Here is a 27,245-nt window from a genome sequence, read left to right as displayed (position 1 = left end):
AAATCTACTGTTGCTGAAAAAAAAAACATGCATTTCCTTTTTTATATGTGTGAATCTCCTACCTTTAGTATAGACAGCAGGTCGTGCAGTGCTGTTTTTTCTTCATAGTATTCTCTCTTTTCCGCCTGTGGAGGTGAAGACATCCTCTGCTCCCGCAGTCTGTGCCAGCTCCCTCCTCTATCAGCTCTGATTACCTTGTGTGCAGCAGATGAGTTTGACGAGTGAATGAGGAAAGCTCACTGCCCTGCGCCCGTCCTCTCCCTGTCCTTTTCCCATCACACAATCGGATACTGTTCCCTCACTGCTCCGTTCGGCTGTGATTTCTGCCTTTTTTCCCTCTCTCTCTTTTTCCTCTTCTCCTTTTTCATTCTGTTAAAGCGGTGAGGAGGGGCTTGCCCCCACCCCCACACCTCACCAGCGTCGGGTTTGCCCGTGTCTGGGTCTTGCCTCTGCTTGAGGAGAAGAGGAATGCTATCATGTTGGGACTGAGCAGAAGGCTCTACCTGCATGTTCAGGATCAGGCGGTTAGCACAACACACTTTGATGTTCTCTGTCAGAAAACTCAAGCCCTGTGTTTAACATGCCTCCATAATTGCCACGTTTGTGACGGATATGTGTAGGGTTTGGGCATATGTGTGTGTGAGAGAGACAGGCTGACTCAGTCTTACCTCAGTGGGCTCTGTTTGAAAAGGTTTTAATGAGTACTGTTCTATCTCAAGGTCACTTACTGACGCATCGACCAGACACAACTGTCTTCCAACTGTTCTTTGTCTATTTTCTTCTTAATCCATGAATGCACTGATACAACTGATGCCCACAGTCTCGTCTGCACTTTGGTCTTGTGTTCTTACAAAAAGACCATTTTCAGTCAGTGGAGAAGATATTAGAAGACAATGCATTTACGTTTCTGGCTAAATCTCCTAAATTTCTGGATAACCTCCTAAACTTCTAAACCTTTATAGTGAAAGATTGAAGTCATAAACTACGATCTCTGCATGCAGATAGGACCACGTTTCATATTTTATTCCCTCTTCGTGGTGTTGTATTATCTCTCTTTATGATGTATTGTCACCACATGCAGGGCTGGCTTTCATTCAAGCATATATGTCTCTGTGTGGATGGAAATATTTTTAAAAACGCAGGCCGGGAATTTCCGCTTTTCTTTATTTTTTTTATATATACATTTTTTTTTTTTTTAGCTAGGCCAATTGTCCCACACTGCTGCTACTTCAGCTGCTACTAAGCTGTTAGTCAGCTGTATATCCACCATCAGCCACCGCCTCTTTTTAAGCTGCTGCTGATGCAGCATTTCTGAGTGCGCTCGGAGGAAAGTGTAACGACTCAGTTCCTATACATCAGCTCACAGATGCCTTGTGCTGATCTACATCACCCTTTGGAGTGATGAGGAAAAATAGTGCCATCTACCCACCCAGAGAGAGCAAGGCCAGTTGTGCTCTCTCGGAGCTCCAGCAGCTGATGGCAAGCTACATGAACGGGATTCAGAATTTCCTTTTTTTTTTTTTTTTTTTTATATCTGGAAATTTAAGCTTAGCGTTTATACTCTACGTAATTGTTTAAATCTAAGAGTGAGCTAAAGAATGAATTTTATATCCCTTATCCAATAAATCTAGACTGTAAAATTGTCTTTGAAATGACGTCTTGTGTGCTTTTAGATCTAACTGAACTTTAAGCAACAAATAGTAACACAATATTTATTTTCTGGGTTGGGAAATAAACTCAGGCTGTGATTATAAAGCTATATTTGTCTTGTGTACAGACAACATCTTTCATCCAGATCCTGTGATGGCAGCGTGCAGCATTGGAGAATTAGCTGTTCTCTAATTACCATCCACATACACAGTTTCATTTATAGTCTCAGGAAAGAGGCCTAAAGCTGCTCCTTGAGGTTCCTGTACTGATTCATTATATTTTTCTGAGAAACTTTCCTCATGTGTTTAAGTCATGTTTATTGAAACCAGATGATTGTCTGCATTGAGGCTTTTAAGCCCCCTCTCTCTCTCATGCATTGTCTCTCCCATATGCACACACGTTTGTTTGATTTGAATCGTTCTTTCCTCGGCACACACTAGATAGAAGGTTACTTCTATTGTGGATGAACAAAGTGAAATTCATATAGAACAGTGAATTAGGAATTAGTTGTTACAAAAGTCTAAAAGTTAAATGCACTATAAAATGTGTGGGTAGCCAGATTATAAGAGTTGAACAGCTAAACCACAGTGAAAAAGATATTTAATTTCAGAAAAAGTAGGGTGATCTGTTCTCACCCATGTTAATTAGTTTCAGTATAGGTAAATAACAGACATGTGGTTGGATTCATTACAGGAAAGGTGGTTGTGCATTAAAAAAAATGGAGTAGGGTAGGGGTGTGCCATATCATATTGTGCGCAACAATACCGACAACATTTTTGAATATAGTGAACAATATTATACCCTAATATAGTGCCATATTACCCACCCTTAATGGTCAGGGTGCTATTTTTTCTGTTTTTAGCAAAAGAAAAATTCACACTAATCTCGTTTCACATTATATATCTACTAGAGACAGATTTAAAGATGACTTTAAATTAAATTTCTACCTGTTATGCAATGACTATGTCTTTTTTGTTACAGTGTTGACATAAATCCAGTTTCCTTTAAAAACTCAAATTAGATTTGAACAGGCTTCTAAACAGAATACTTTGACTTGTGACCATAAGACAATAATGATGTCATGATGTTTTATTGATGATGTATTGATGTACTGAATGATGATGCTATTTAACTGGAGTATAAGTTCTTTTCATCACACTTTCCTACATATATGACACGTTATCATCTTTTCATATTCATTGTCTGGTAAAAAAAAAATGTGCATATGTCAGCCCTTTCAGCTCAGTGGTCTTTTCACACTATTGACAGAGGTTTATGTCTGTTTCATCCACAGTGCTCCGTGACCTGTGGGAAGGGGACCAGGCAGAGAGAACTTGCATGTGTTTATCACAACCAGACTCAAACAATGGAGGAGAACTGCGCACATCTTCCCCGACCCAAGACACACAAGCCCTGCAGGGTGGAGCCATGCCCTACCTGGAAGACCAACAAGTGGAAAGCGGTGTGTATTACCATATTCTGTATTAGCCATTTGGAAGTATTGCTAAAATGCGGCACAATCTATGGTTTGATACCACACTTTGAGGTATTCACTCTTTTTAATGTCATTTATTCCTTCAAATTATGCTGGTATTCTGGTGTCTTGTAGTTGGGATTCTTTTAGTTACTTGTCTCATTGTTGCACCAACAGCCCAATGGTGCGCACTTTTTGAGTTTACCACATTTTGTTTCTTTTATTTTTTTTGGAGCTCTGTGTAATAAGCAGAGTGGAGAGTTGTAGAGACAGACTTGCTGAGGTTGTACAGAACAAAGCTGTCATTTTGAAAAAAGCTCATCATGCACATTAGCATAATTTCTCTCACTTACTGAATCTCAGGGGGCTTTCACGTCTACCTCACGTCTCACGAATTCAGCACAACACCTGGAAAAGTTTGCCGAACTGACAACATTTTACAAACCAATTAATGTGAAATATAAAGAGTCGTAATAGCTCACGTAGGTGATGATGACGGTTCACAGGAAGGTTTAATCTGCTTAGTAAACTCCAGTGCCGATTTTCTGGCGTGAAAACGCTCTCTTGCATCCATTAATTAATTTTATGGTCTACAGTATGTCCACTGTAGCTGAGCAAATGTGAATCATTCATGCAGTGTGAAATATGCCTGAAAGAAAAAAAAAAAAAATAATAAAAAATAAGAAGCAGGTGAATTAAAGTGAATTAAATTTATCCTTAATTTATTTATCCTATTCAAAATAGCATTCATTTGGGAAAGGGAAACTTACCTTCTTTGTTTGTTTTGTCTGCCAGTTTTTACAGTTTATTGAGAATCTATGTTAATAACAGCCCTTAAAAAACACCTATTGGCCAGTCTTTAATATGGAGCCACTGACAAAATATCTGTTCTGATTCTGATTGGTGTAAAGAACTCCTTCACTTCTCCATCTACACAAGGAGAAAAATGAACAGCATTGTTCTTTATTCAAACAAATCTAGCTAGAAAATAAAGTTAGTAATGATATTCCACTTTGTTAGATCAAGCACAATCGATGGTGCACAGAATGGGGAATAGTAATGAAATTGTAAAATAAAATCTGATTAAAGTTACAAACGGTACAAACAATTGCACTTATAAGTCAGTATATGTGTGTGTGTGTGTATATATCTGGGAGTGAGCGAGTATGGAGAGAGAAGAAGGTCACGGGCTTAGTGGAGCCGACCACACACTTACGACATCTCTCAGTGCATAAGGGGCGACACACTTCTGGAATATACCGTCACGTCAAGGCAGGAAGCACACATTCATACACACAGCTGGCGAGCCACAAACAAAAGACAATCCCAAATTTATCACAACTCTAACCCCTCTTACACAATCCATCCTGGGATTCACTGTGGAGAGAAATGAAGTGTGTATGCTGGTGTGGGTAAAGCAAGCAGCGTCTCAGGGGTTCATTCCTCTTGTTCTGTAAGTTCAACCTGAGGCCACGTATAAACAGAGAAAGCCTCGTCTGGAACTACTTAGTGGAACAGGTTTGAATGTAGAGCACTTACTGGCGTCCTATTTAACCTCAAAGTAATACCCACCCTTGGAGAATAACCATGAAATCCCATTGGCTGTGCTAAGGCAGGTTCAGAGTGACTCTCTCAGGTCCACCGATGCCACCCCCTATTTCCCAGTGAGGACCCCCATTCCTCTCCCTCTCCCACTGGGGTCTGGAAGCAATCATCCTCCTCCACATACCAACATAAACCATGAAATCCACAACTAGAGCATAAAGACATGTTTTATATCTTTACATCCATGCCTGTGACAACTTTAGAAACCTCAGAGCCCACCATTCAGGCCTTTCAGCAGCCTCTCAACTCTCTGCAGCCCCCTGAGGCAGCTTGGTTGGACAGCCGTGATGAACAGTGGTTAAAACTGCAAATACGGTTTATCCTGTGCATTAATGTGTTTATTGGGGAGGTGCTGGAGGGAAGCTTCAAAAAACAACCTTCTTCCACTAGTCAGTAATGCAACATAACATTTAAAGAATGTCATAATTGTGTGTTCATCATTTCTTACATATTAAAGATGAGCTCATTTAAAGCTTAGAAGGATTTCTTGAGCTACCATATTAGCAGCATTAGCATTAGTCACTAACCGCGTGAAGTGCTAGCTCTTTCGTTCTTCAGTGGTGAGTATTATCGGTCTGTAGCCTGTTGCTAACCCCAGCTAGCACTGCTGGAGCAGCATTAGCTTTAGCCTCTTACCCCTCTAGGCGCTAGTTTGATTGCCATTCAGAGGTGATTATTATTGAGCTGTAGCCTGCTGCTAACCCTGGCTAGCACTGCTGAAGCAGCATTAGCATTACTCTTTCGCCTTTCAGAGTATTATGAACCTGTAGCCTGCACATTTACCGTGTTGAAACAAGCTACATGGGATGAACCACTAGCTTGTATCGCAATAGCTTACTGGAACACTCAAGGTTCCTCAATGTAGCACTGTCGGGTGGCATTTAATAGCAGTTAACCTCTAATGCTTATGCTGCTGGACCCAAGCTTAGTGAAAATCTGGAAAATTTAAGCTTACTTTAAATAAACGGGGAGCGCCTTACTCACCCAAATAAACAGGAGAGAAATCTGTGTAGATTTAAGTGGCAGTCCATATTGTTTTGTTTCTGAACTGAAAGCAGAAGCATTTCTGAGTGAAGAAGGGACAAAATATTGTGTTTAATGGTACCAGTGTGCTGGAACGATCATCCCTGCTAAGCCTAACATATTCATTCTAAAAACTGGTGTGTCGGGTCACTTTTCACGGGAGTTCTCCTGTCAACGTCATGCATCTTTACTTACTTACGTTACACGTACAGCCTCTAAAAGATAATCCAGCTCAGTTTTACTGAATGCGAGCGACTGATGAAGCAATGGAGACTTCAGAAGGGGAAACTCAGTCCTGAGTAGCTCATTCCCTCATAGTAAAACCAAAAAAACAAAGGCGTGAAGCAAGCTCCGAAGCCAAAAAGGAACGCAATAGAGTCCACCCTAAAACCACGATTAGCGTTTGAACGATGGAGAGAGCTCCGTGTCCTGAAAGGGCTCTCTCTCTGACTAAACATAACCTGGAATCGGATTCATCCACTCTGAAAGGAGACCGCATCACATCCGCCCAGTTTAAAATGATTCTTCCACATGCTCAGTGCAATTACCTATTCTCACCTGAGAGGGTCTAAATCCCCCAAATCCCAAAACTTACGGACATCAACTTTAAAATCCAGCGCACGTTAGACTTTAAAACAAACCACCTTCCAGTGGCGAGACATGCTGAATTAGAAGGAAAACATGGCAACACCCATGTTCCTTACTAGTGTCTCATAATGAGTCTTATAATTTGGCGCACCTTATGTATGAAAATAGACCAGGAAATATATATGTTCATTGATAGTGCGCCTTATAATCCAGTGTGCCTTATAGTGCAAAAATACGGTATATAGGATTCAGGCTACTATAACATTGGACAACTGTTTTTTTTTTAAGATGAGAAATCAGGATATACATTTACAAGAACAATAATGTTGTAATATCTGCATTAAGTCTGTCACACACACGTCCAGATAACATAGTATTGTGTTGCGTCAACCTTCGCAATCCTCACGCTGTTGATTAGACACAGTGCTGAGATCAAATGTCAGCCCACATCCTTTGTGTTGCGTCCAAACTAAAGCCAGCCTTAACTACAAAGTACAAAGTACCGTGACTAAGTACAGATATCCATGTGTGCTGGATACATTTTGCCTTAAAGAAAGAAGACATCAAATGCTGTTAAACCAGGTAAACATTAACAATGCAGGTATGTATACAACAATAAAAACTTCAAAAAGATCAGCTTTCAATAAGGTGAGATTTCAGGTGACGTAAGCAGCAGACAACACAGATTAAGGTTAAAAGGAACATTAGCATCAGCTTTGAATTATGCTTAGGAGTGAGACATAATAACTGTATGACGCAGGTGCTGAAGACAAAATAAAAGCATTCTGGATTGAGGAGCACTGGATTAGTGCGCACACAACTTAAAAGGGCAGATGGGAAGATTTAATGACTTTCAAAGTCTGCTCTTTCATCAGAGCAACATTGGATTCATAAAAAAATGGTTTTGGCTGACTGAAAGAAATAAGACATTGTATGTAATTACCTCTGTTTGTAACTGCATGCAAGATGAGCATACTGTATATAAAAAATTATATATCTCACCCATGTTTTACTTTAAACACTTTAATTTATAATTTTCAACATTTTACAGCTACAGGAAATGTACTTAATTAAACTAATTCCAATATGGGTGTGTGTTATATTGTGTGTGTTTGCTTACAGTGCCCAGTCAGTTGTGGAGCAGGTGTGCAGACACGTGAGGTGTACTGCAGGTTAAAGGGCAAAGGTCGCATAGAAGAAGAGAGGTGTGATGCCCATATTCGTCCTAGCAGCTTGCAGTCCTGTATGCTCCCTGACTGTCATCACTACACCTGGTCAGCCACTGAGTGGAAAGAGGTCAGTACACCCCTTGCCCTTACAAGAGCTATTCTTGTAAAAATTGTTGTTATGAGTTTTGCCCTTAGATATGGGTCACTTCAATTACCTAATTATTTCCAACCTTTGACTGAGGGTGTATGTGTGTTTTTTCCCCCTATACTGCTGCCTTTGTTTTCCCATATGTCTCATCTATTCTAAAATTTCTTTAAAACACCCTTAGCTTTTATTATGGAATACATTGGCTGTGGCATTGTTTCCACGCGCTTCTGCAATTTCCTAACATTTATTTCTCTCAAAAGTTGCCTCTCCAATTTAGCCTCTCTGATAAATGGTTTTCTTAAGGCTACACAGCTGTTTAGTTCCAGCTGTGAGTTCCACCCACATTGTGCATGTAGAAATGCTCTTACTTTCACTATTAAACCTATCCGTAAGTTCTGCTGTTGATTTTCTACAACCTGATTTTACCCAACATTTAAGTGGTCACCAATCATGAATATTCAAGATTTTTCTGAAAAGATGATAATTTCTTCCTCGAAGATTGTGTTTCTTCCAGATTTCCTAAATGCATTGGACAATTCTAATTTTAGGAGTTTCAGCCCTTCTGAAACAGATTTACATCTTTTTCATGACTCCAAGATCTGTCTTTCCTCATGGTTGTTTTTAAAAATAAGAACTACTCATTGCATCAGTTAGGGAAAAATAACTTGTTGCCAGCAGAAACATAATTACCCATGCAGTAATTATCCAATGAGATGGTCTTATCTATTTGCTTATTTAAATCCAGTTGGTATATATCACCCCATATGAATTAATTCTGTTAATACAGTTACACTACACCTACTAGACTTTCTCCCCACTCATCTATATTCAATTCTATACTTTGTGCACATGTTATCAGTAAACATATTATATTCAAAGTTTTTATACAGTTAAAATTAAACAATGTAACAAATATACAGTATGCTCATAGTGCAAGTGCAATTCTTATTTTGTTATGTATTTACCATATTTTAAGGCACATCATATTATAAGGTGCACTATTAAGGAACGTCTATCTGGTCTTTTTCATACATAAGGAGCACCGGATTATAAGCCGCATTTTAAGCGACAATAGTAAGGAACAGGGGTGACGCACAGTAATCTACACAGATTTCTCTCCTGAAAACCGTTTATTTGGATGAGTAAAGCGCTTCAGTTTATTTACAGTAAGCTTAGATTTTCAATGTTTTTAATAGCACGGCTAGCAGCAGCGCTAGCTGCAGTTAGCAACACTTAGTGGTTCGTCCCACGTAGCTTGTTTTAACAAGGTGTAAATCTGATTTATTTTCGAGAAGTCTAACAGCTACACTCAATTGCAGTTAATCTTGAAATAAATATTGTTGTAACTATTTTTTCACACAGGAAATGGCATTATTAAACATTATTACATATTATTACACTTCAGTTGGCTAAGTGCTTTTAAACTCACATAACTTTAAAGGTGTCTGAACATGCCCACACACTAACACGTGCTAAAGAGACCCTGCAATGTATTAGCTTAAGGAAACTAATGCTCTATAACCCAGGCCTTTAAGATGCAGTGCAAGTTAAGAAAAGCAATTAATTTACTTGTGGATTATGGCCTTAGTTATTGTTTAATGGGCCAACTAATGTGACTATCATACTTGTTTAATTAATCAAAAGCGAACCCCAACCATGAACCATGTCTGGACAGAACAGCATTTTGAAAGAACACTCAAAGGCATTGCTGAAGATTTTCTTATTATTATCTGCTGAGAGCACAGAAGAGTGTCATGATGAGTAAGAAGATAATAAAATTATAGTGAACATTAAAATAGAGACATAAAAACGGAACTAAGCTAAAAGAAAGAGAGTAATGAATAAAGAAAGCAGATTGCGTTGATTCATAGGGATTAAATGTTAAGAGTTGTCCAGCACTCTTCTTCACAGGCTGAGGGTCTTAATGATAACATCACTGCAGGATGATACATAAAGTCCTGATCTCAATCTGTCCAGCCTCTACACAAAACCAACATCATGCTGAGCTTAAAATACACCATTTTCTTCTCATCATCCTTTTTTGTCTCCCCTTTACATCTCAAAGCAAAGATCCATGGGCCATTTATGGACCTCCAAGACCTCCTAGTAAGATGTTGCCACATTAAGTTTGTGTGGTAACATTTCATTTACCAGTGAGATTCTAGCCTATGTACTAGTATTATTTTATTTTGCCACAAACAATTTTTTACTTAATTATTGTTGCAGATATTTTTGTTGTGTACAGTGTAAAGTTGTGTACCACTTTCTAATTATTATTTTTTTCTAAATGAATACTGATCTAAAATGTAAAACATTCTGGTTTAACACTTTAAAATAAAGGTGTGGACTGGTACTGTAAAAAAAACAATTGATATGATTATGTTTATCATTTGACAACTCAAGAAACTCAAGAATTTGTTAGTAGATATGGAAGATCTTGGATTAGAAACAGCACAACACTGCCCCCTCTGGTCACTCCTCTCATGACACTGTGGTCAATTCTACAGCACTGTAATCATGAGCTCTTGTATGTTCATGGAAGAAAACTATAATAAGCAAAATCCAGTAATTAAGGAACCCTAATACTGGTTCCAGGTTAGAATAAATGTCTACCCCTAAAAGCTTTTGGATAGGTGTTTTTTAATCAGTATTAAGAGTAATAACCAGTTATAATGAATGCTGAATAACAATGGATTGTACTATCGTTATTATAAAGACTGCTCTGACAAAATTTTCAGATACTGGTTTGAAATCAGCTTTAATTTTTCCCCTGAATCTATTCTTTAATTGTTCTTCATAAATGTCTTTTTTGTGTGTTCTAGTGTAATGCCTCATGTGGAAAAGGAATAAGGCACAGAACAGCGATCTGTGTGGACATGAAGATGACCCCTGTCCTGGACAGCCTGTGTGACCCCTCTTCCAGACCTGCCCTTTACGAGCCCTGCTTTAGCGCACCCTGTCAGTACGTCTGGGTAACTGCAGCATGGACAGAGGTAACACATCTGTAATACTGTCATTATTTAAGACTTTAATACTACAAAAAGTAGGGATGTTCTTAAGAAAGGGAGTGGAACCACTATGTTAGTGTTTCTACAGTCACTGGCTAAAACGTGGGGTTCCATGTTGGTTTGAGTTAATGCATGTATCTCTGAGAGTGTCTATTTGGTTTTCAGTGCTCTGTGAGCTGTGGGGTAGGTTACCAGCAGAGAATGGTGTCATGCTCTGCAGTGCCCTCTACACCAGACCTGCAGGTGTTTGCTGCACAGTCTTACACCCACGCCTCACCTTCTGAGTGCCCAGAACCTCCTCCATCTCACACCAAGCCATGCCAAATGCCAGAGTGCCCACCACATGGATACTGGAAAGTTGGACCCTGGAGCAAGGTATGTGTCTTTTGCCTATACTGGTTTACCAGTTGTAAAAGGGTTAATAACAGTTTATGTTTATACTATCACGCCTTCTGTTCTGTATGGGTCTTGTTGGTCAAATTATCTATGGCTTTACTGCTAAAGATTGATGATCATTCTTTGCATTTTTGTCATCAGTGTTCTCAGACGTGTGGTGCGGGGATGATGGAGAGGATGGTAGAGTGTCTCAATGCTAAACATCTCCCTTCAAAAAACTGCCCTCTCTCAAGCAAGCCTACATCTCAAGCAGCCTGCAGACTGAGGCAATGTGAGTATTCCTATTCCTACAGTACATCCAGCCAAATTGCCAACATTATATTCAACAAGGTACATATTGTCGCTGTCCAATGAAAAACACTTATCTCCAAACTGCAACTTTACAGGAGGGAGAAAAAAACTTGTAAACATTCAATAGAAGTCAATGTAAAAAGAGTTTATTTCAGGTCATTTTGAAGAGTTTCCATTGGTCTGTTCATCAAGAAATTGTGGCACAGTGTAAGGGACAGATTGTTTGTTCAAATTATGTAGTAAACTAAAAATCAATAAAAATGGAAATAAGTGTTTTTCATTGGACAGCGACGATATTCATTTCTCTTGAGCGCAGTATTAAGGTAGAGATATACTTGCTGTTAACTACGCGTTCGCGTATGCATCAAGGCTGCTTCACGTATCCTGCGTCTGTTTAGAACATAGTTTATGCGCGTCCTTCAAAAATTAACGCGACATGTATGCGAGGTGCAATACACCAAAAAACGCAGTGTAGTCGCTAACCAGCATACCAACTCCCATTCTCACAACGTCTTTGTTTTAGCGGCTTTACATACCACCTACGAAGGTCTGCTGTGACCGTAAAATTATCCAAAGGCTAATCCTCTCCAGTGTTGCTATGTTTGCATCGTTCAAATCAGGAAGCCCTTTGCCAAGTTTACATTGTGTAAATCCTGAAGCCCTTTCTACGTTCTGCCCTCTAGTGGAAGCCTCCAGTTACACGTGTTGCACATAGGCTAGTATGTTCTCAGTCACATTTTCAACTCAGCCGGTTGTCTACGCGAACGCATGGGCAAACAGCAAGTATGTTTCTACCCCTACACTCACTATTACTTAGCTTATTGCTAAAGGGTGAGCAAGCTATGAGAACAACTCCCAGTATTTTCTAATGTCTACACATAAAAAAAATCTGGGCAGCAGAAAAGAATTTCAAGTCTAAGCCTTTGTACTTTTTAGCATTTTTTTTATTTCTTAAACTTTTGCCCCATAAAATGCAGCTCAGCCAGAAAGCAGTTGCTGCCTCAATTTTCCAGCACATGGTTTTGCTCTGGTTGATCTTGCCTGTGGCTGTTGCTCACGCACATACAGATATGCAATGTAATGACATTAAATTGGCTGTACTAAGAAGCCAACCCATGACTTGATTGTATTTTGAGTGAGTCAGCTTATTTCTTTACAGTCTAGAGTAGAGGAAAATCCAGGCCTTGATTTTCAGCCTTGCTCGAAGCTATTTGTCTTTGAAGCGATAAATATCCCGGCCCCCGCCGTTAAGGGGGCCTTTTAAAACCTGTTGGTGTGCACTTTTAGATTGGTGAGGCACAGACTTCACAAACGGGGCCTCACGTTTGACCCCCTAACACATGGAAGGCTGGCTGCCAAGGTTTGCAGCAGGTTCATTCTTTGGGTGTTAGTTGCTTAGACTTTGGCACACCACTAGAGCGTTCTCCTGTAATTTTTCCTGCCAAGCCAGGCTTGCGAGAAATTACAATGATATGCTTGGTTGACAGGAGAGTTCAGCGGGCAAGTATTAATGCCAATCACGAAACTTAAAAAAAAATTGTGGACATAACAAAAAAAAGTAGAAATATCAAGGGGTTGGCTTGTTTATTATATGGTAAAATAAAATGTTGGCTCAGTTGCAGACCCCACCACAAATGTGCACTCACATAATGGGTTACAGTAGGATTTTTTTTGTGGTTCAAAAGTCATACAATGTTACCTTCCATTTTAAGATGCTTTGGTTTTTTTATTTATTATTTATTTTTTTTTATTTTAATTTATTTGATTATGTTTCAGGTGAATTGTTCTCCAGCTGCCGGGAGCTGCAGATCAGAGAAGGCATTAGAAAAGATGGAGAACATTACCTCAGTGTTAAATCTAAAATCATCCAGATTTACTGTGCAGAAATGCAGACCAACTTTCCAAAGGAGTATGTTACTCTACGTGGTGGCCAAACTGACAACTACTCCGAGGTGTTTGGATACAGGTACATATTCATTATCATCTATTCAAGTTCACACCGTTCACACCATTACACCTTGAATTTGAAATACGAATTACTCCTGTAAAGTAGATCTCTTAGGCCTTATATTTTATCAGTACTAAAAATCTGATCTTTCTTCTATTTTCTCTAATTTCTAATCCAGATTGAACAACCCATTTGAGTGTCCTTATAATGGCAGCAGGCGTCAGGACTGTGCATGCAGGAATGATTACCCTGCAGTGGGCTACACGTTGTTTCACAGAGTGAGACTTGACCTCAGCACAATGCGAATAATCAGTAAGAAGTGCATGATTGCTTAATGAATTACCTCTAGTGAGATCTCACACTCAGCACTATTCAGTTTGTGTACTGTTAATTTATGTCCTAAAGGTTTTTACGATCATTACATTTTCTGTCATTTGTGTGTGTGTGTGTGTATGTGAGAGAGAGAGAGAGAGAGGCCGTATAGAAGCTGCTTTTCTGGAGACAAGTCATATATATATATATATATATATATATATATATATATATATATATATATATATATATATATATATATATATATATATATATATATATAAGAAGCTTATAATTATATTTAATTATATTTGATAATTAAATCGCAATACACTGGTATAAAAATCACAATTAGATATTTTGCCCAAATCGTGCAGCCCCATCTAGGAGTTATTTATCCTAAAGTGATTTGACTGTAATTACTTCATGTTTAAAATTGTGTGTTTAACTCAATAAACCATGTATTCTGTTTTCCTGCTCATATTTGTTTGCTGCAGCTACAGATGTGCAGTTCTCTCAGACTCTTCTTGGCCATTCTGTTCCATTTGCCACTGCCGGAGACTGTTACAGTGCTGCCAGATGCCCTCAGGTAGGAGTCAAAGTTCTCATAGTCAACCACTGTAGCCAAAAACATTCTTTATGTTCTGTAGTAGAGGTGCATTAAAATATTTCCTTTATCTTTCAGGGTCAGTTCAGCATCAATCTTACTGGAACGGGGCTGAAAGTTGCTGAGTCTACGAAATGGGTCTCGCATGGAAACTATGTCTCTGTCAAAGTCCATCGATCAGAGGTAAAGAATACTGAATATTGTTTTGCGAAATTATTAACTTGTTGAGATCCATGTCCAAGTCACATTTTTGTTTGCATTAATGCATTTGCATGTTGTTTATTTATTTTACTTATTTTATTTAACTGAGTACACAACAAATATTGTTCACGTGTTGTCTACATTTCTAAGCTGCACTGGTAGCACTTTTTTCATTTTTCTATTAAATTATGTGCATTCGTACTTTTAAGGATGGAACGAGAATCTATGGCCGCTGTGGAGGATTCTGTGGAAAGTGCCTGCCTCATCCTCATGCTGGACTTCTTGTTCAGGTCCAGTGAAAAGGACTCAAAAGCGAATCAAGCAAGATTGAATCAAGTATCTAAGTGTCCACGGCATGCCCCTGCACACACCAACATACACCAAAGCCACCAGCGTCTGATGTGGTCATCGGTGCATGATCAATGGCGCCTCCGTCCTCCGTTCTGGATTTTGGCAGCGGATTTCCTGCACACCTGTGCATCGCCTTCTTCGTCCGTTGGCAGCTCCGGTAAATGATCAGGATTAATGCGAGCCACAGTTCAAGTTTCCGTCCAATATAAAACAGTATACTTGAGCCAAGCAATTCTCACTCCAGGGTTCTGTCCTATAACATCTCATACTCATACCACACAAGTATTCCGATTGATTGCTTTTAACCAGGGAAAACAGCATAAATGTAGTCTGACAGCTTACAAATGAATAGATCAAAGGATCTGCTTGCAACAAGGAAAAGCTTTCTACAGCTTTCAGTAAAGGAAAAGGTCTCTTTGGTGTCATTGCTTTAAGGATTATCATTTTTCATTCTAAAGACTAATTCATTCAGACATTATATCCTTCAAAAGGGATTGTTTAATTACTGCGGAAATGTTCTAAATGTTCTATGGCTTAGCCAGAAGTAAAACCGAAATAGCTACTGAATGACTCCCCTCTCCAGAAAAAATGCCAGTGTCAACACTGAGTGAGGGATGTGAAGTTAGATTAAAAGTAGTTCCGATTTAATTTTATTCAATGTTTTCAGTGGGGGAGAGAAGAGAGAATCTGACGACAGCAAATAGCTTGATGTGAAAATGTACATAGCAGGAACTGTTTTTTTTTTTGTGTGTGTTTTGTTTGTGAATGTCTGGCTTGCGTATTGCTTCTCTCACTTATTTGGGCCTAATTTTTTCTAAAGGTATTGTAGTATCGTAGATCATCCTATCTATTAGCATGTCCATTAAAAATGATGATGACAGAGCTATCAGGACATTCACCCAATACCTTAAAGCTTTGTTTTAGATCTTCTCACAGAGAGCACTGTGAAGTAAAATGTACTGCGAAGTAGAAGTCACTGTAAATCAAATCACTGTAATGTATATAGACAGATATCTCTAAAACTAATTACTGAAGAAAACAAGACCATGATTGTGACCATATGTTTTACTTTTTTCTGAATTTTACCCCAGTGTGTGACCAATGACTGTATATTAGCATGGACAGTGCAAGGTCTTTCAAAAGTAAAGTCACCACAGGTCTAGTGCTCAGGCTGATTGCTGTACGATGTATAGCTCCACGCATCCCCATATGTTTCAGCGACAATAATAAGACAAATCTAACTTGCCCTGTGCTGATTCAGGCACATCTCCTATTTCCTCCCAGAAATCAGTTTTTAAAACTTAATTGTGTGATTGAGAGCTCTGGCTAGAACCGACTGCCTGTGTTACACAGAGTATATGCTATTAGTCCATATACTAAAAACTCACTGGTCCTCCTGTTTTTTCAGTTGCAGTCCGAGTGCAATAGTTTTATCTCTGAGTAGAAGTGTGAAATATTTATCACAGATGTTCCCCGGAGAAACTAATCTTGTCTAGATAGGGCTTTAGGTAGTGTTTGGTCTTTACAAACACCTGACATAAAAACCCAACCCAGGTGATTTGGGACAAGTTGGTACACAGAGTGGAAAAAAAGCAGTTAACAAGAGCTCAGCTCCTCTTGAACTCCTTTAAGACAGTTGGAGAACCATGAAGCCGACTGAGAGAATCAGCCAAGTGTGGTGAAAGTTGGCATCAAAGCAAAAAATGCTACTGTGAAGAATCCAAAGTATAAAATATTTTAATATTTATCAATAATTTTGATTCTTTAATATGTAAAATGTAAAAAATGATAAAAATCAAGAAAACAACATAACATGAGAAGGGGTATGTCCAAACTTTTGACTGGTACTGTACATACTGCAGATTTTCTGTTCATACATTAGACTTAGTGGAAAGACTGGGTATCCAGTGAAAAGATTGAATTGGTCCACTGGTTCTTTAAAAGTGTAAATTTGCTAGAAACCATTAAATGATCGTCGAAAACGAATGAATCAGGAAAAGCTCCCGCACTGACAGCATCTCGAAATTGGGATTCATGGCTTTGCCCAGCTCAGCTTGCAATCTCCCACTGCAGAGTCGTAGAGGAGCATCACAGTGCTGTTAGCCAATCAGAGGCGAGGCCTTTATAGCTGAATATTTATGAGTAAGAGGCAATATCCTCTTTCTTTCCAGTCTATTCCTCCACCCATCTAAAATAGCTTGAAACTGAAGCAACACTTTCTTACAAAAAACGTCTCACAGGGTGTTCATTCATAATAGAGACCACCTCAAAATGAATGAAAAAACATAAAATGAGACATTTAAGATGCGCTGTAAACTTCATGAAGTCGTTCTAAGTCTGGGAGAAGGAGGTGGGTCTGCCAGATCAGTACTCACTACGCTCTACTAAGCAGACTCTGGTAGACATTTTTTGCTTTATTTCTGTAGAAAAGTAGGGAATAGAACCAACATGTCCATGCTTATATACATTCATAGAGTGCAGAGTTTGAGTAATAGATGGTCACAATCCAATGTACAGATCTTTTACAATCAAACAGTTTAGGTTTTTTTTTTTTATTACAATGCAGAAAGTATTTAGGTTAGCCAGGTCATGTGTATTCCAGATCCAGATTGGCTGCTTAACCAGTCATTATAATAACAGTCTGACCCTACCTCCTACGAGCATGGCTATTCATAATATGTGTTTTTATTATATTGTAAGCTATTTATGTTTGACATTATTTATTCTGTAATGTTATATGTAGATATGTGCATTATTGTTTTGCTACAACCACTACCAACTGCTTACCATTATGTTTCACTGTATGTTGCAGAAAAAGGTATTATGTTTTTAAGTTAAGTGTCAGTAACTATTAACTTTGTAAAGAATTGCAGACTTAACGGTGCTTTTTACTACTGAAATTACCTCTGAATTAAGAAGAACAGTACTGAAATTGGACTGAAGTAAGATATTTGGCCTCAACACATTACTGATCTGGAGCTTCCTACATACCTAACACCTACATAATAGATAGCTTGTGCAGATGGCTTGTGTAATTTTTGTGTTTAAGCGTGGGATTTCCTGTGAACTTTGTGCATTGCTTTACATGCATAAACTGCAGAGTACAGAAACTGCCACCTTGCAAACTACGAGTTTTGAAGCGTGTGCTGTTTACCTGAACCAAAGTCTTGTAGGTGCATATACTGGAATCTAAAAACATTCATGACATTTTGACTCATTTTGGAATAAAAAAAACAATATAATGGTAATCTGTGAGCAGCTAACAATTGTATGCTTATCGTTGTTTTGATAGGCAACTGAACTACGAGGTCTGTATCAGAAATAAAAGGATTACTTGATGCACTATGTGCCATGAAATGTGTAGAAATGTAAACGTCTGTCATTGTTTTTTTATATATACATACAGGTATATTAACATTTTAAGTTTTTGTAACGTCAAATATAATTATTTTTAATATGTATACTTGAAGTTTGAAAATAAATGTGTTGATAATGATTGTAGGTACTGTGGTGAAAGTGACCACACATTATCCAAAGATGTTTTACAGAGGCCTGTTGACCTATATATGCAGAGTTTTATATTGAAATCATCATTTGTGGTGCTATGTTTAGTTATAAGGAAGGAAAATACTTTTGATCAATTCTGTAAGTCCATGCCACTGAACTAACGCTGATTGTGAAAGAATAATAAAATGAACAACACTTTAATAAAAAAAATGTTTTGTCATTGTTTCACAGTCAATCTTAAAATTATTAACTTTGTTATATTAACTTTGGTAAGTTGCCAAAACTTGCATTTGAAGTATTCTTTTTTCTAGGCAATTGGTTTCCCATATTCTAAACTCAACGCATCAAATTTTACAGTGTAGTTTGGTTAACTTTAATACTATTTAATAAGTAACTGAACTAAACAAATGTAGATGACACATCTCAAAGTATTTTGTTATAGCCGCTAGACGTATTTGGTTCACATACAACATTTCATTGACTCAACTAATTTTATGTAATTAGGCCAAAATTGTTGCAGAACCTAAAATATGAATCTCACAGAACTTAAATTAGACCAAATAAAAAATGAGGTGCAACTAAAAACTCTTAAGATGGTGAGTTTTTTTATAGCTTTCATATGGGACAAAAGTGATCAAGTGCTGCTTGGACACCCCATTTTTCAGTAAATTATGATGTGTCCTCTAGATCAAGAACATTAGATAATGTGTCTTAATGAATCTGTAGGCGCCTTGCTACCCTTCTAGTAGAAAAGAGTGTTGTAATAAATGCATTCAATGCCAACTTTACAAGATAGCATTCCAAAGGTGTCCTTTTAAGTAGAAACAATTGGATGTGGTGCTGAGTAGAGTTCTTCTACAGGTGAGAAAACTGGATGAAGTGCTCGATTAGGTGTCCCTCTATTGAAGAAGTGCATAGTAATTGGGTGCTCTATACATGCCCTCACAAAAGGATAAACTGATGTCATTAATGGCACAGTAAAAAAAAATCCAATTAATAAAAAAGTAAAAAAAAAAAAATTCAATAAAGTGTTTAGTTTAGGCCACACTCATTTAGAATGTACATGAATATGCATATTCATGCCATATTTATAGGCAATATGGCAATCCTAAGCTTGGATTTTCATTTACAACAGCAGAGAGCATCAAATAGAAGACAGTGTAGCCATGGAAATCTCTGTATCCCAATTACCATATTTTTTACACTATAAGATGCACTTAAAATTCTTTAATTTTTCCAAAAATCTTCAGTGTGCCTTATAATCTGATGAGCTTTATGTATGAATTTTACCAGTCAGGTTGTAAGGAGCTGTAAAACTACTCTGCTGAAGAACAGCATTATAGAGGAGTTTTGGTTTAGTTTAGCCTCTGCTAACCCCGGCTAGCACTACTTGAACAGCATTAGCTGCTAACAGCATTCAGAGGCGAGTATATCAGACTGTAGTCTGCTTGTTTACCGTGTTAAAACAAGATACGAGGGACGAACTGTTAGCTAATATCGCTCTGGCTTACCGGAACACTCAGGGTTTCTCAGCTGTAGCTCTGTCCGGTGGAATTTACCAGCACTGAACGCAGCTAAGGATAGCGGTTAGCCGCTAACGGAAGTGCTTTGCTCACCTAAATAATCAGTTTTCAGGAGAGAAACGTGTGTAGATTAACATCCAGTGCTCGTTTTACTATGATTTTTTTTTAAAGAATGTTTTGTTTACTTATCTTAGCTTTCCTTAAATAAACCAGAAAATGATAATGGATCAGAAAATAGACGTTCATTGATAGTGCACCTTATAACCCTGTGCACCTTGTGTAGGAAAATAGACCAGAAAATAGACATTTATTGATATTGTGCCTTATAATCCGGTGTGCTTTATAGTGCATATAAGAGTGATTAAGATGATAAGACTGTATGCTATTTTATAATTAGCTATTGAATTTTAGCCCAATTAAACCGAAGCTTTGATCACAGAACTTCATTTCAGACATGACTGGGTGCCCTCCTGCCTCAGAATCCTGCCTGAAAAAGCAGCTTGTTTAAAGTTTAAGACACAGACAACATGATTCACTTGAACAAGGCTCTGTGTTGCTGCTCTATAACCGCTACTTCAGCTACACCCAGCGGTTTTTGCTGGAACTTCAGGTTAATTAACCTTGAGACTTACAGTGATTTTCACTGTGCATGCTGTACCAGCAGATGGAGGCAGAGTGTAATAAACCCTGTGCTCTGTACTCTGACTCTATACCACATTTCTTTTATATCTATTTTTTCCCACAGGGTGCACTGACACAGCCACGTGCATACAGTATCAATATAATCTGATTAAATAAAGTTCTTTCCAAATTCTAATTTGACACTTTGAATTAACTCCACCTTTTATCCTCTAAATTAGAAACCCATGTGAACTCATCAGATGTGTTTAAATACTGGTGACTAAGACCTAAGTAAAAGTGCTCTATCAAAAAAGTGACTTCAGTAGAAGTTTCTTTAAACTCCTCACTTAAGTGGAAATACTAAAGTATTTAATATATTTTATACTTAAGTATTTTAATACTAAAGTATTGAAAGTAAAAGTACAGTAGTGTGTTATGTAGTTTTTACAGAAAGCAGTGGAAAGTTTTCAGAGAGAAAGGCAGAACAGGAGCAGCGTGGTCTTCTTATAAGATCAGTTTGATCTCTTGATACACTCAGTGATGAGGAGTTTTATCAAACCTGGTGACCGTGCAAGTTCATGCAGTGACTATATTTAACATATATTTTTATTTCATTGTCTTAACTGAAAACTGTTTTCACTTTGGCATTTTAAACGTTTTATTTTATTCTTGTCAAGTTTTTTTTTTTTATTCTTTTTCAAACAGCCTTGTTATTTTGACCACAATTCCATTTAAAGTAGAAAATGAGTAGACTTATCTTATTCTTAGTTTTTTTTTTTCCTTTTATTTATTTTTGTAAATTGCAGACAAAAAACCTGCTCAGAGGCAAATCAGCAGTCACTCAGCATTCATCCAGTTGTACTGTTATGTAAATTGCTGATAGACGCTCGTCGAGCTGCCGCCGATTGGTTGCACATTCAATTAAATTCAATTCAATTTTATTTGTATAGCGCTTTTTACAACAAAGGTTGTCACAAAGCCGCTTTACAGGAAAAACAGGTCCACGCCTCTTATGAGCAGCACCACAGAGATGCCAATTTTATGGTGACACAGTGGCAAGGAAAAACTCCCTTTAAGAGGAAGAAACCAAGACTCAGTCCGAGGAACCCATCCTACTCGGGTTGACCCGCTCAGTACAAACAAACAACAAACAAATAACAGAACAAAAACAGTTCAGAGAATTAATGTCAACTATGGCTAATATAACAGGTACTAATTTATGAATATAAGAATGTGATGGGTACAAACTATAGAGCTATGGCTAATACAGAAACAGATACTGAGTGTGTTAATGGTAATCAGTGCAGGGTTGCAGAGCCGGAGAACAACACAGCGGGCAGTGGAGAGCCAGGCTGGGAACATCAGGAACAGGGCATCTCCATACATGTAAAAGAGATAGATAGAGAAAACAGAAAGGAAAGGAAGAGAAAAAAAGCAGAAGTTAGAAGGGTTGTGAAATAATTCTGATGAGTAGAAGAACAGGGCTGATTCCTGAAAGCTGGAACCACAGACGGACACATCCAGGAAGACCGGCCGGCCAGGCGTCTCAGCACATGTGAGAAAGATAGAGAGAGAGAGAACAGAGAGGGGAGGGAAGAAAAAGGGATTAGAATGGTTTTATAAAACTCTGCTGGAGTGGGATGGGCACTGGTAGCAGCAGCTCAGGACATGGGGAGAGAAAGAGAAAGCAGATGATTAGGACAGGGTTTATATTTGCTGGATAAGCTGAAAGAGGAAGAAAATTGTAATGAGACATTACTCAAAAGCTTGAGCAAATAGAAATGTTTTGAGTCTAGATTTAAAGATTGAGAGTGTGTCTGAGTCCCGTATATTAATAGGGAGGCTATTCCAAAGTTTGGGAGCTTTATAAAAGAACGCTCTTCCTCCTGCATAGTTTTTTCTAATACGCGGGACTAATAACAGGCCAGCGTCTTGGGAGTGGAGTGAACGCGGCGGATTGTAAGGAGTAAGGAGTTCCTGTAGATAATGCGGGGCCAGACCATTGAGGGATTTATACGTCAGGAGAAGTATTTTATAATCTACACGAAATCTAACAGGTAGCCAATGTAGGGATGAAAGAATAGGTGTAATGTGATCGAACTTTCTAGCTCTGGTAAGCACTCTTGCGGCTGCATTCTGAACTAGCTTGAGTTTATGGAGTAATTTATGTGGACTTCCAGCCAACAACGCGTTGCAGTAGTCCAGCCTGGAGGTTATGAATGCATGTACCAGCTTCTCAGCATCTTCCAGAGAGAGTATACTGCGGATTTTAGCTATATTTCTTAAGTGGAAGAATGCAATTTTGACTATGCTACATATGTGAGCATCAAACGAAAGAATTGGGTCAAAGATGACCCCAAGGTTTCTCACACCAGGTACCAGGTATAATTAAGTGAGTCACAGACGCCCGGCAAACAATCCAGCACCGCTGTTAGTAAAAGCATTTTGACACATATTTCTAAATTAAAGCGGATTATCTCAGATTTTTATCAAGAAGACATGCTTCTGAGAGAGGATGCATTGCATGGCGGGGGTGTAGAATTTGGCACAACACCGGCAAGCCCACTTAGAGGTGAGTAATGATGTAAGCATGCTCGGGCACGGATTGTTTAAACGCAGTGTGAGTGCAGGCCAGAGGTGGAGTGGGGAGGGGGCAGAATCACGCTCCAGCACGATTCAACCAAACCGTGATTAGTGTTGGTACACTCTTAAGTGATGTGAACCTGTGTGACCTGCATGGGCGTGGTAGTGGGGGGGAAAAGTGGACCTGACTACCCAGGGCCCGAGTAGGGAGAGGGGCCCATGAAAATCCAGATTTTTATTTTTTCGCTCACGTTCCTTGTGTACTGGCATGGATAGAGGCCCACTGACTTTGAGAGTGTAGCGGGCCCTGAATTTGTTGCTACACCCCTGTTGACCTGTTGTCTTATTAGCAGATTAAAATCTGTTTTTGGGTCATTTTTTTCCCTTAGTTTCCTGTCCTGGTGGTGTAGCTGGCAAAAAAGTGCAAATTTATTTGGTTTATTAATTTTCTAAGGTTATAAATAACTGACCTATACCTTTTACTTGTCACATTATGCAACTGCATTGCTTTTGGGTTACAAATAACTCATACAGTCTACTCAGTGAGCATTAAAAAATAAAGCAGTACTCAGTGTGTCTCAACTGAGTTACCCCATTGAGAAACATCACACTGCAGAAGCCAAAAGAAACTGTCACAGACTCCACAGTCATGCACAGTCAGTGCCATCAAAAAGGTATGTATTAACACTCACCACAGGCTTCGTGGAATGCTTGTGGTGTGCTGCGTTACATGTCTAAAAAACTCCACCAGAAACAGCTGCAGGTGACACATGATGATTCCAGCACACAGCCTGAAGCACACGCTGCACATGCCACTGCGCAGTGATGTCAGAGTGAACTTACTGAGGTCGTAGAGAAGAATCATTGCTCACCTCAGGGCCCACCGAACAGCCAGGAACATGTCTGATCTTCTGCACATGTAAGATGTGTCGAAGCGTTTCAGAGATTAAAGATTTTCTTTATTGTTCTTGGGGCATTTTCAGTGTTTCTATAGGTGTTTAAACCTGATATCCTGGGAGAAAAAAGTGATTTCATCCTGATGTGAGAGGGATGTGCGAGTGTGGGGAGTGGGGGTGTGGATCATGTGGCCAGTCCTACTCAAACACACATGATTTATTAGTCATGCGGGAGATAGAGCATGATTTGGATTTTTAAAACATGTGCCCGGCTATCCATCTTCTAACTTTCCAACGATGAGAGCAGCACAATGCTCTGGAACATGCAGTGTAGGTCAATTCCTTTTGGACCATATGCAGTTTGAATTATTCTGTGTATGATATCAGGAACATCTGCAGGCCGTCAGAAGGGCCTGACTTCAAATGTAGTAGACTTCTATAGAGAGCAGGATGGAAAATAGATGAGTATTTTTACTTTATTAGCATACTTTTTGGGAGATGTGTAATCTAGTATACTTTATTACAATAATACAGTTATGACATGTTGCATGTTACATGTGAGTTCTTTTAAAAAAAAAAACACACACACACATTTTCACCTAGAACGTCAGTGTAAATTATACTCTCCGCAATTCTACTCATTTATCTTTGTGTCAGAAATATTACTGCCTGTTAGTTGGAGCAACATCTAGTATTTGCTGAAAGAGGGCATCAAGGTATGATCAGATGATTAGTCCAGATGAGGTAAAAGTGTGTGATCAGCTGTTAAAGTGTTAAAGTAAACATACAAAAACAAACAAACAGGAGAAAACATACAGAATATTATTTATATCTAATCAATCGTTTACGTTTTACTTTCATTTACAGTTTTTTTTTATATTGTTTTATAATATGTTTAATTTGCACCAGAACATATGGAGCACCAGAGTTATATGGCATTAGATCAATATTTTAAAACACAAAGGGGAAAACCCACCTCCCCTTTTAATTACAACAATAGAGATTAAAGCAGTACATATACTTTCACTTAAGTACATTTAAAATAACCAACATTAACTTTAGAACGGTTATAATAACCATATTTTAAGTGTTTTTCAATGCTGATTACAGGTTTTCGATAGTTTAATGTTTTCCTTTGTTAAGAAATGCATACAGTACAGTAGGGGAGTGCCATATTGTTAAATACACAATAATATTGCTCTATTGGTGAATTTTCTGAAATAAGTCTATGGGTGCCAATATTTTTGAAGATGGACATTACCACCACCTCCTTGTGTTCAAAACTCCAGCAGCACTGCTGCATCTGATCCACTCGTACCAGCACGACACACACCACTAACACACCACCACCATGTGACCAGAGTTACCAGTTTCACGGCAGTCCTGAGAATAACCCATCACCTGAATAATACCTGCTCTGTGTTGGTCTCTCCTGTGGGTTCCTGACCAGTAAAGAGCAGGGTGAAAGAATAATAATAATAAAGTATGCAGTGAAACAGACACATGAGTTATACAGTTATAATGCTTATTTGGAGCTTCTACACAGAGTGTATTTGGAACAATTAAATTCCGTAGTCAGGAGACTGTGCAAACAATATTTAAAGATTTGAAGATTTAAAGAGTTGAACAGTTATGAAAACCATGACCAAATTCATAAAGCAAAGCTTTAAAATAAGCCCAGTGTATTGTGCATGCTGCCAGAAGTGATGCACTGTGTCTGGTGGGGTGGGTCGGGGGGATGGTGGGGGCACAGAGGGGGCTGATAGAGTCATAAGGGTGTTTCCAGACGCAAAAAAAAGACTCATTATTTTTAATGGCTTAACACTCCAGTGGAATGGGCCTATCTGAAGCCTTCAGCTGGGTGTTTTGGACGGCGTGACTGGCGCATGCTAAAGCTTGTGCAAGGAGAATGATGTCTTTGTGTTACCAGAGTTAACAAGAGTCGCATGGACACACGGTGTGTGTGTGTGTGTGTGTGTGTGTGTTAACCGCAGACCCTGCACCTAGTGATGATATGTTTTCCTGCCTGAGTAACTCTGACTGCAGCTCCACAATCCACTGTGGATTCTTCTTCTGTCTTTAGAGATGTTTGCGATATGAGCAGTAAATTTAAATGCATTTTAAAGTGTCTTATAAGTGAAATAAGTACAGTATCAGTTTCGACACACCTTGTCCTTAAATGTATTTTTTTTTCCCTACATTGTAAATTAATACTGAAGTCATTCAGACTATGAAGAAATACATCAGGAATCATGTAGTAACTTAAAAGGGTTAAACAAACTTATATACTATGTGAAGCATTTAGGTGGCTCTTACGTATGGTGCTGTTAGCTCTTCCTTTCCTGAGGCAGTGCTGATGAGTGCCAGTTTCATCATAACATTTCGGATGGTCTTTGTGACTGCACTTGAAGATACTTTCAAAGTTTTTAAATTTTCTTTTTTTACTTTGCTTAGTTGAGAAGTTCCTGCCATAACAAGGATTGGATCATTACTCCAATAGAGCTATACTCACTGTTTACAAAGTATAGTTACATTACTTATATTTTCTTTTGAGTAAAATGATACTACCCATATTTGGTATAAGTGGCAGTCGGTATTGATTGGTTCTAAACTAAAAGCAGAACCATTTCTGAATGAAGAAGGAACAAAATTGTACCAGTGTGGTGGAACGACCTAATATATTCCTAATATAAGCCTAATATATTCATTCCAAAAACTGGGGTTTTGGGTCACTTTTTTTTCTTTCTGTAATTTTCTTTCTGATTTTTCCCCATTTTCTCCCAATTTGGTTATCCAATTGTCCCACCCCTTTGTGCGTCCCCATCACCAGTGGTACCTGCGACTTTTGGAGGATGCGGACGAGGATGCTTTAGACCGCTGGACCACTCGGCGCCCCGTTTTGGATCACCTTTTGCAGGAGTCTTCTGGCCACGTCATGTGTCTTTATGTACTTACGTCACACGTACAGCCTCTGAAGGAGGAACCGGCTCAGTTTTACTGAACGCGAGCCGCTGGTGGAGCAATGGAGACTTCAGAAGGTGAAACTCAGACCTCAACAGCTCATTCATTTACACTGACAAAACTGACAACTGTATATAATAACACTCTTACATCCTCTGAAGACATTTTCATAAGCTCAGCTTTTGACTGAACATAACCTGGAGTCGGATTCATCCTCTCTGAAAGGAGATTGCATCACAACCGCCCAGTTTAAAACGATTCTTCCGCATGCTTGGTGCAATTACCCATTCTCACCAGAGAGGGCCCTAATCCCCTAAATCCTTAATTGCTTTCAAGTACTCATACTTTCACTAAAGTACAATTAAGCTATACGTTTAAGTTTA

At 38.7% G+C, this 27,245-nt stretch overlaps 1 protein-coding gene across 2 annotated transcripts in view; it reads left to right on the top strand.

Annotated features, from left to right (window-relative positions):
• The window catches only part of LOC103046961 (A disintegrin and metalloproteinase with thrombospondin motifs 20), a 94,048-nt gene extending 79,260 nt beyond the window's left edge, over positions 1-14,788 (top strand). For both annotated transcript variants that reach the window (XM_049474531.1, XM_049474532.1), the window contains 10 exons: positions 2,945-3,112; positions 7,463-7,636; positions 10,480-10,650; positions 10,831-11,040; positions 11,203-11,332; positions 13,129-13,318; positions 13,479-13,612; positions 14,110-14,201; positions 14,298-14,402; positions 14,630-14,788. In XM_049474531.1, the coding sequence (XP_049330488.1) occupies positions 2,945-3,112; positions 7,463-7,636; positions 10,480-10,650; positions 10,831-11,040; positions 11,203-11,332; positions 13,129-13,318; positions 13,479-13,612; positions 14,110-14,201; positions 14,298-14,402; positions 14,630-14,719 (1,464 nt within the window). In that variant the 3' untranslated portion in view covers positions 14,720-14,788. The remainder of the gene's footprint in view (positions 1-2,944; positions 3,113-7,462; positions 7,637-10,479; positions 10,651-10,830; positions 11,041-11,202; positions 11,333-13,128; positions 13,319-13,478; positions 13,613-14,109; positions 14,202-14,297; positions 14,403-14,629) is intronic.
• The last annotated feature ends 12,457 nt before the right edge of the window (positions 14,789-27,245 follow it).

This window comes from Astyanax mexicanus, chromosome 2 (genome assembly GCF_023375975.1).
Source record: "Astyanax mexicanus isolate ESR-SI-001 chromosome 2, AstMex3_surface, whole genome shotgun sequence".
Lineage (NCBI taxonomy): Eukaryota > Metazoa > Chordata > Actinopteri > Characiformes > Acestrorhamphidae > Astyanax > Astyanax mexicanus.
The sequence above is the reverse complement of the archived record's forward strand: the minus strand, read 5'-3'. Positions and strand labels throughout refer to the sequence as shown.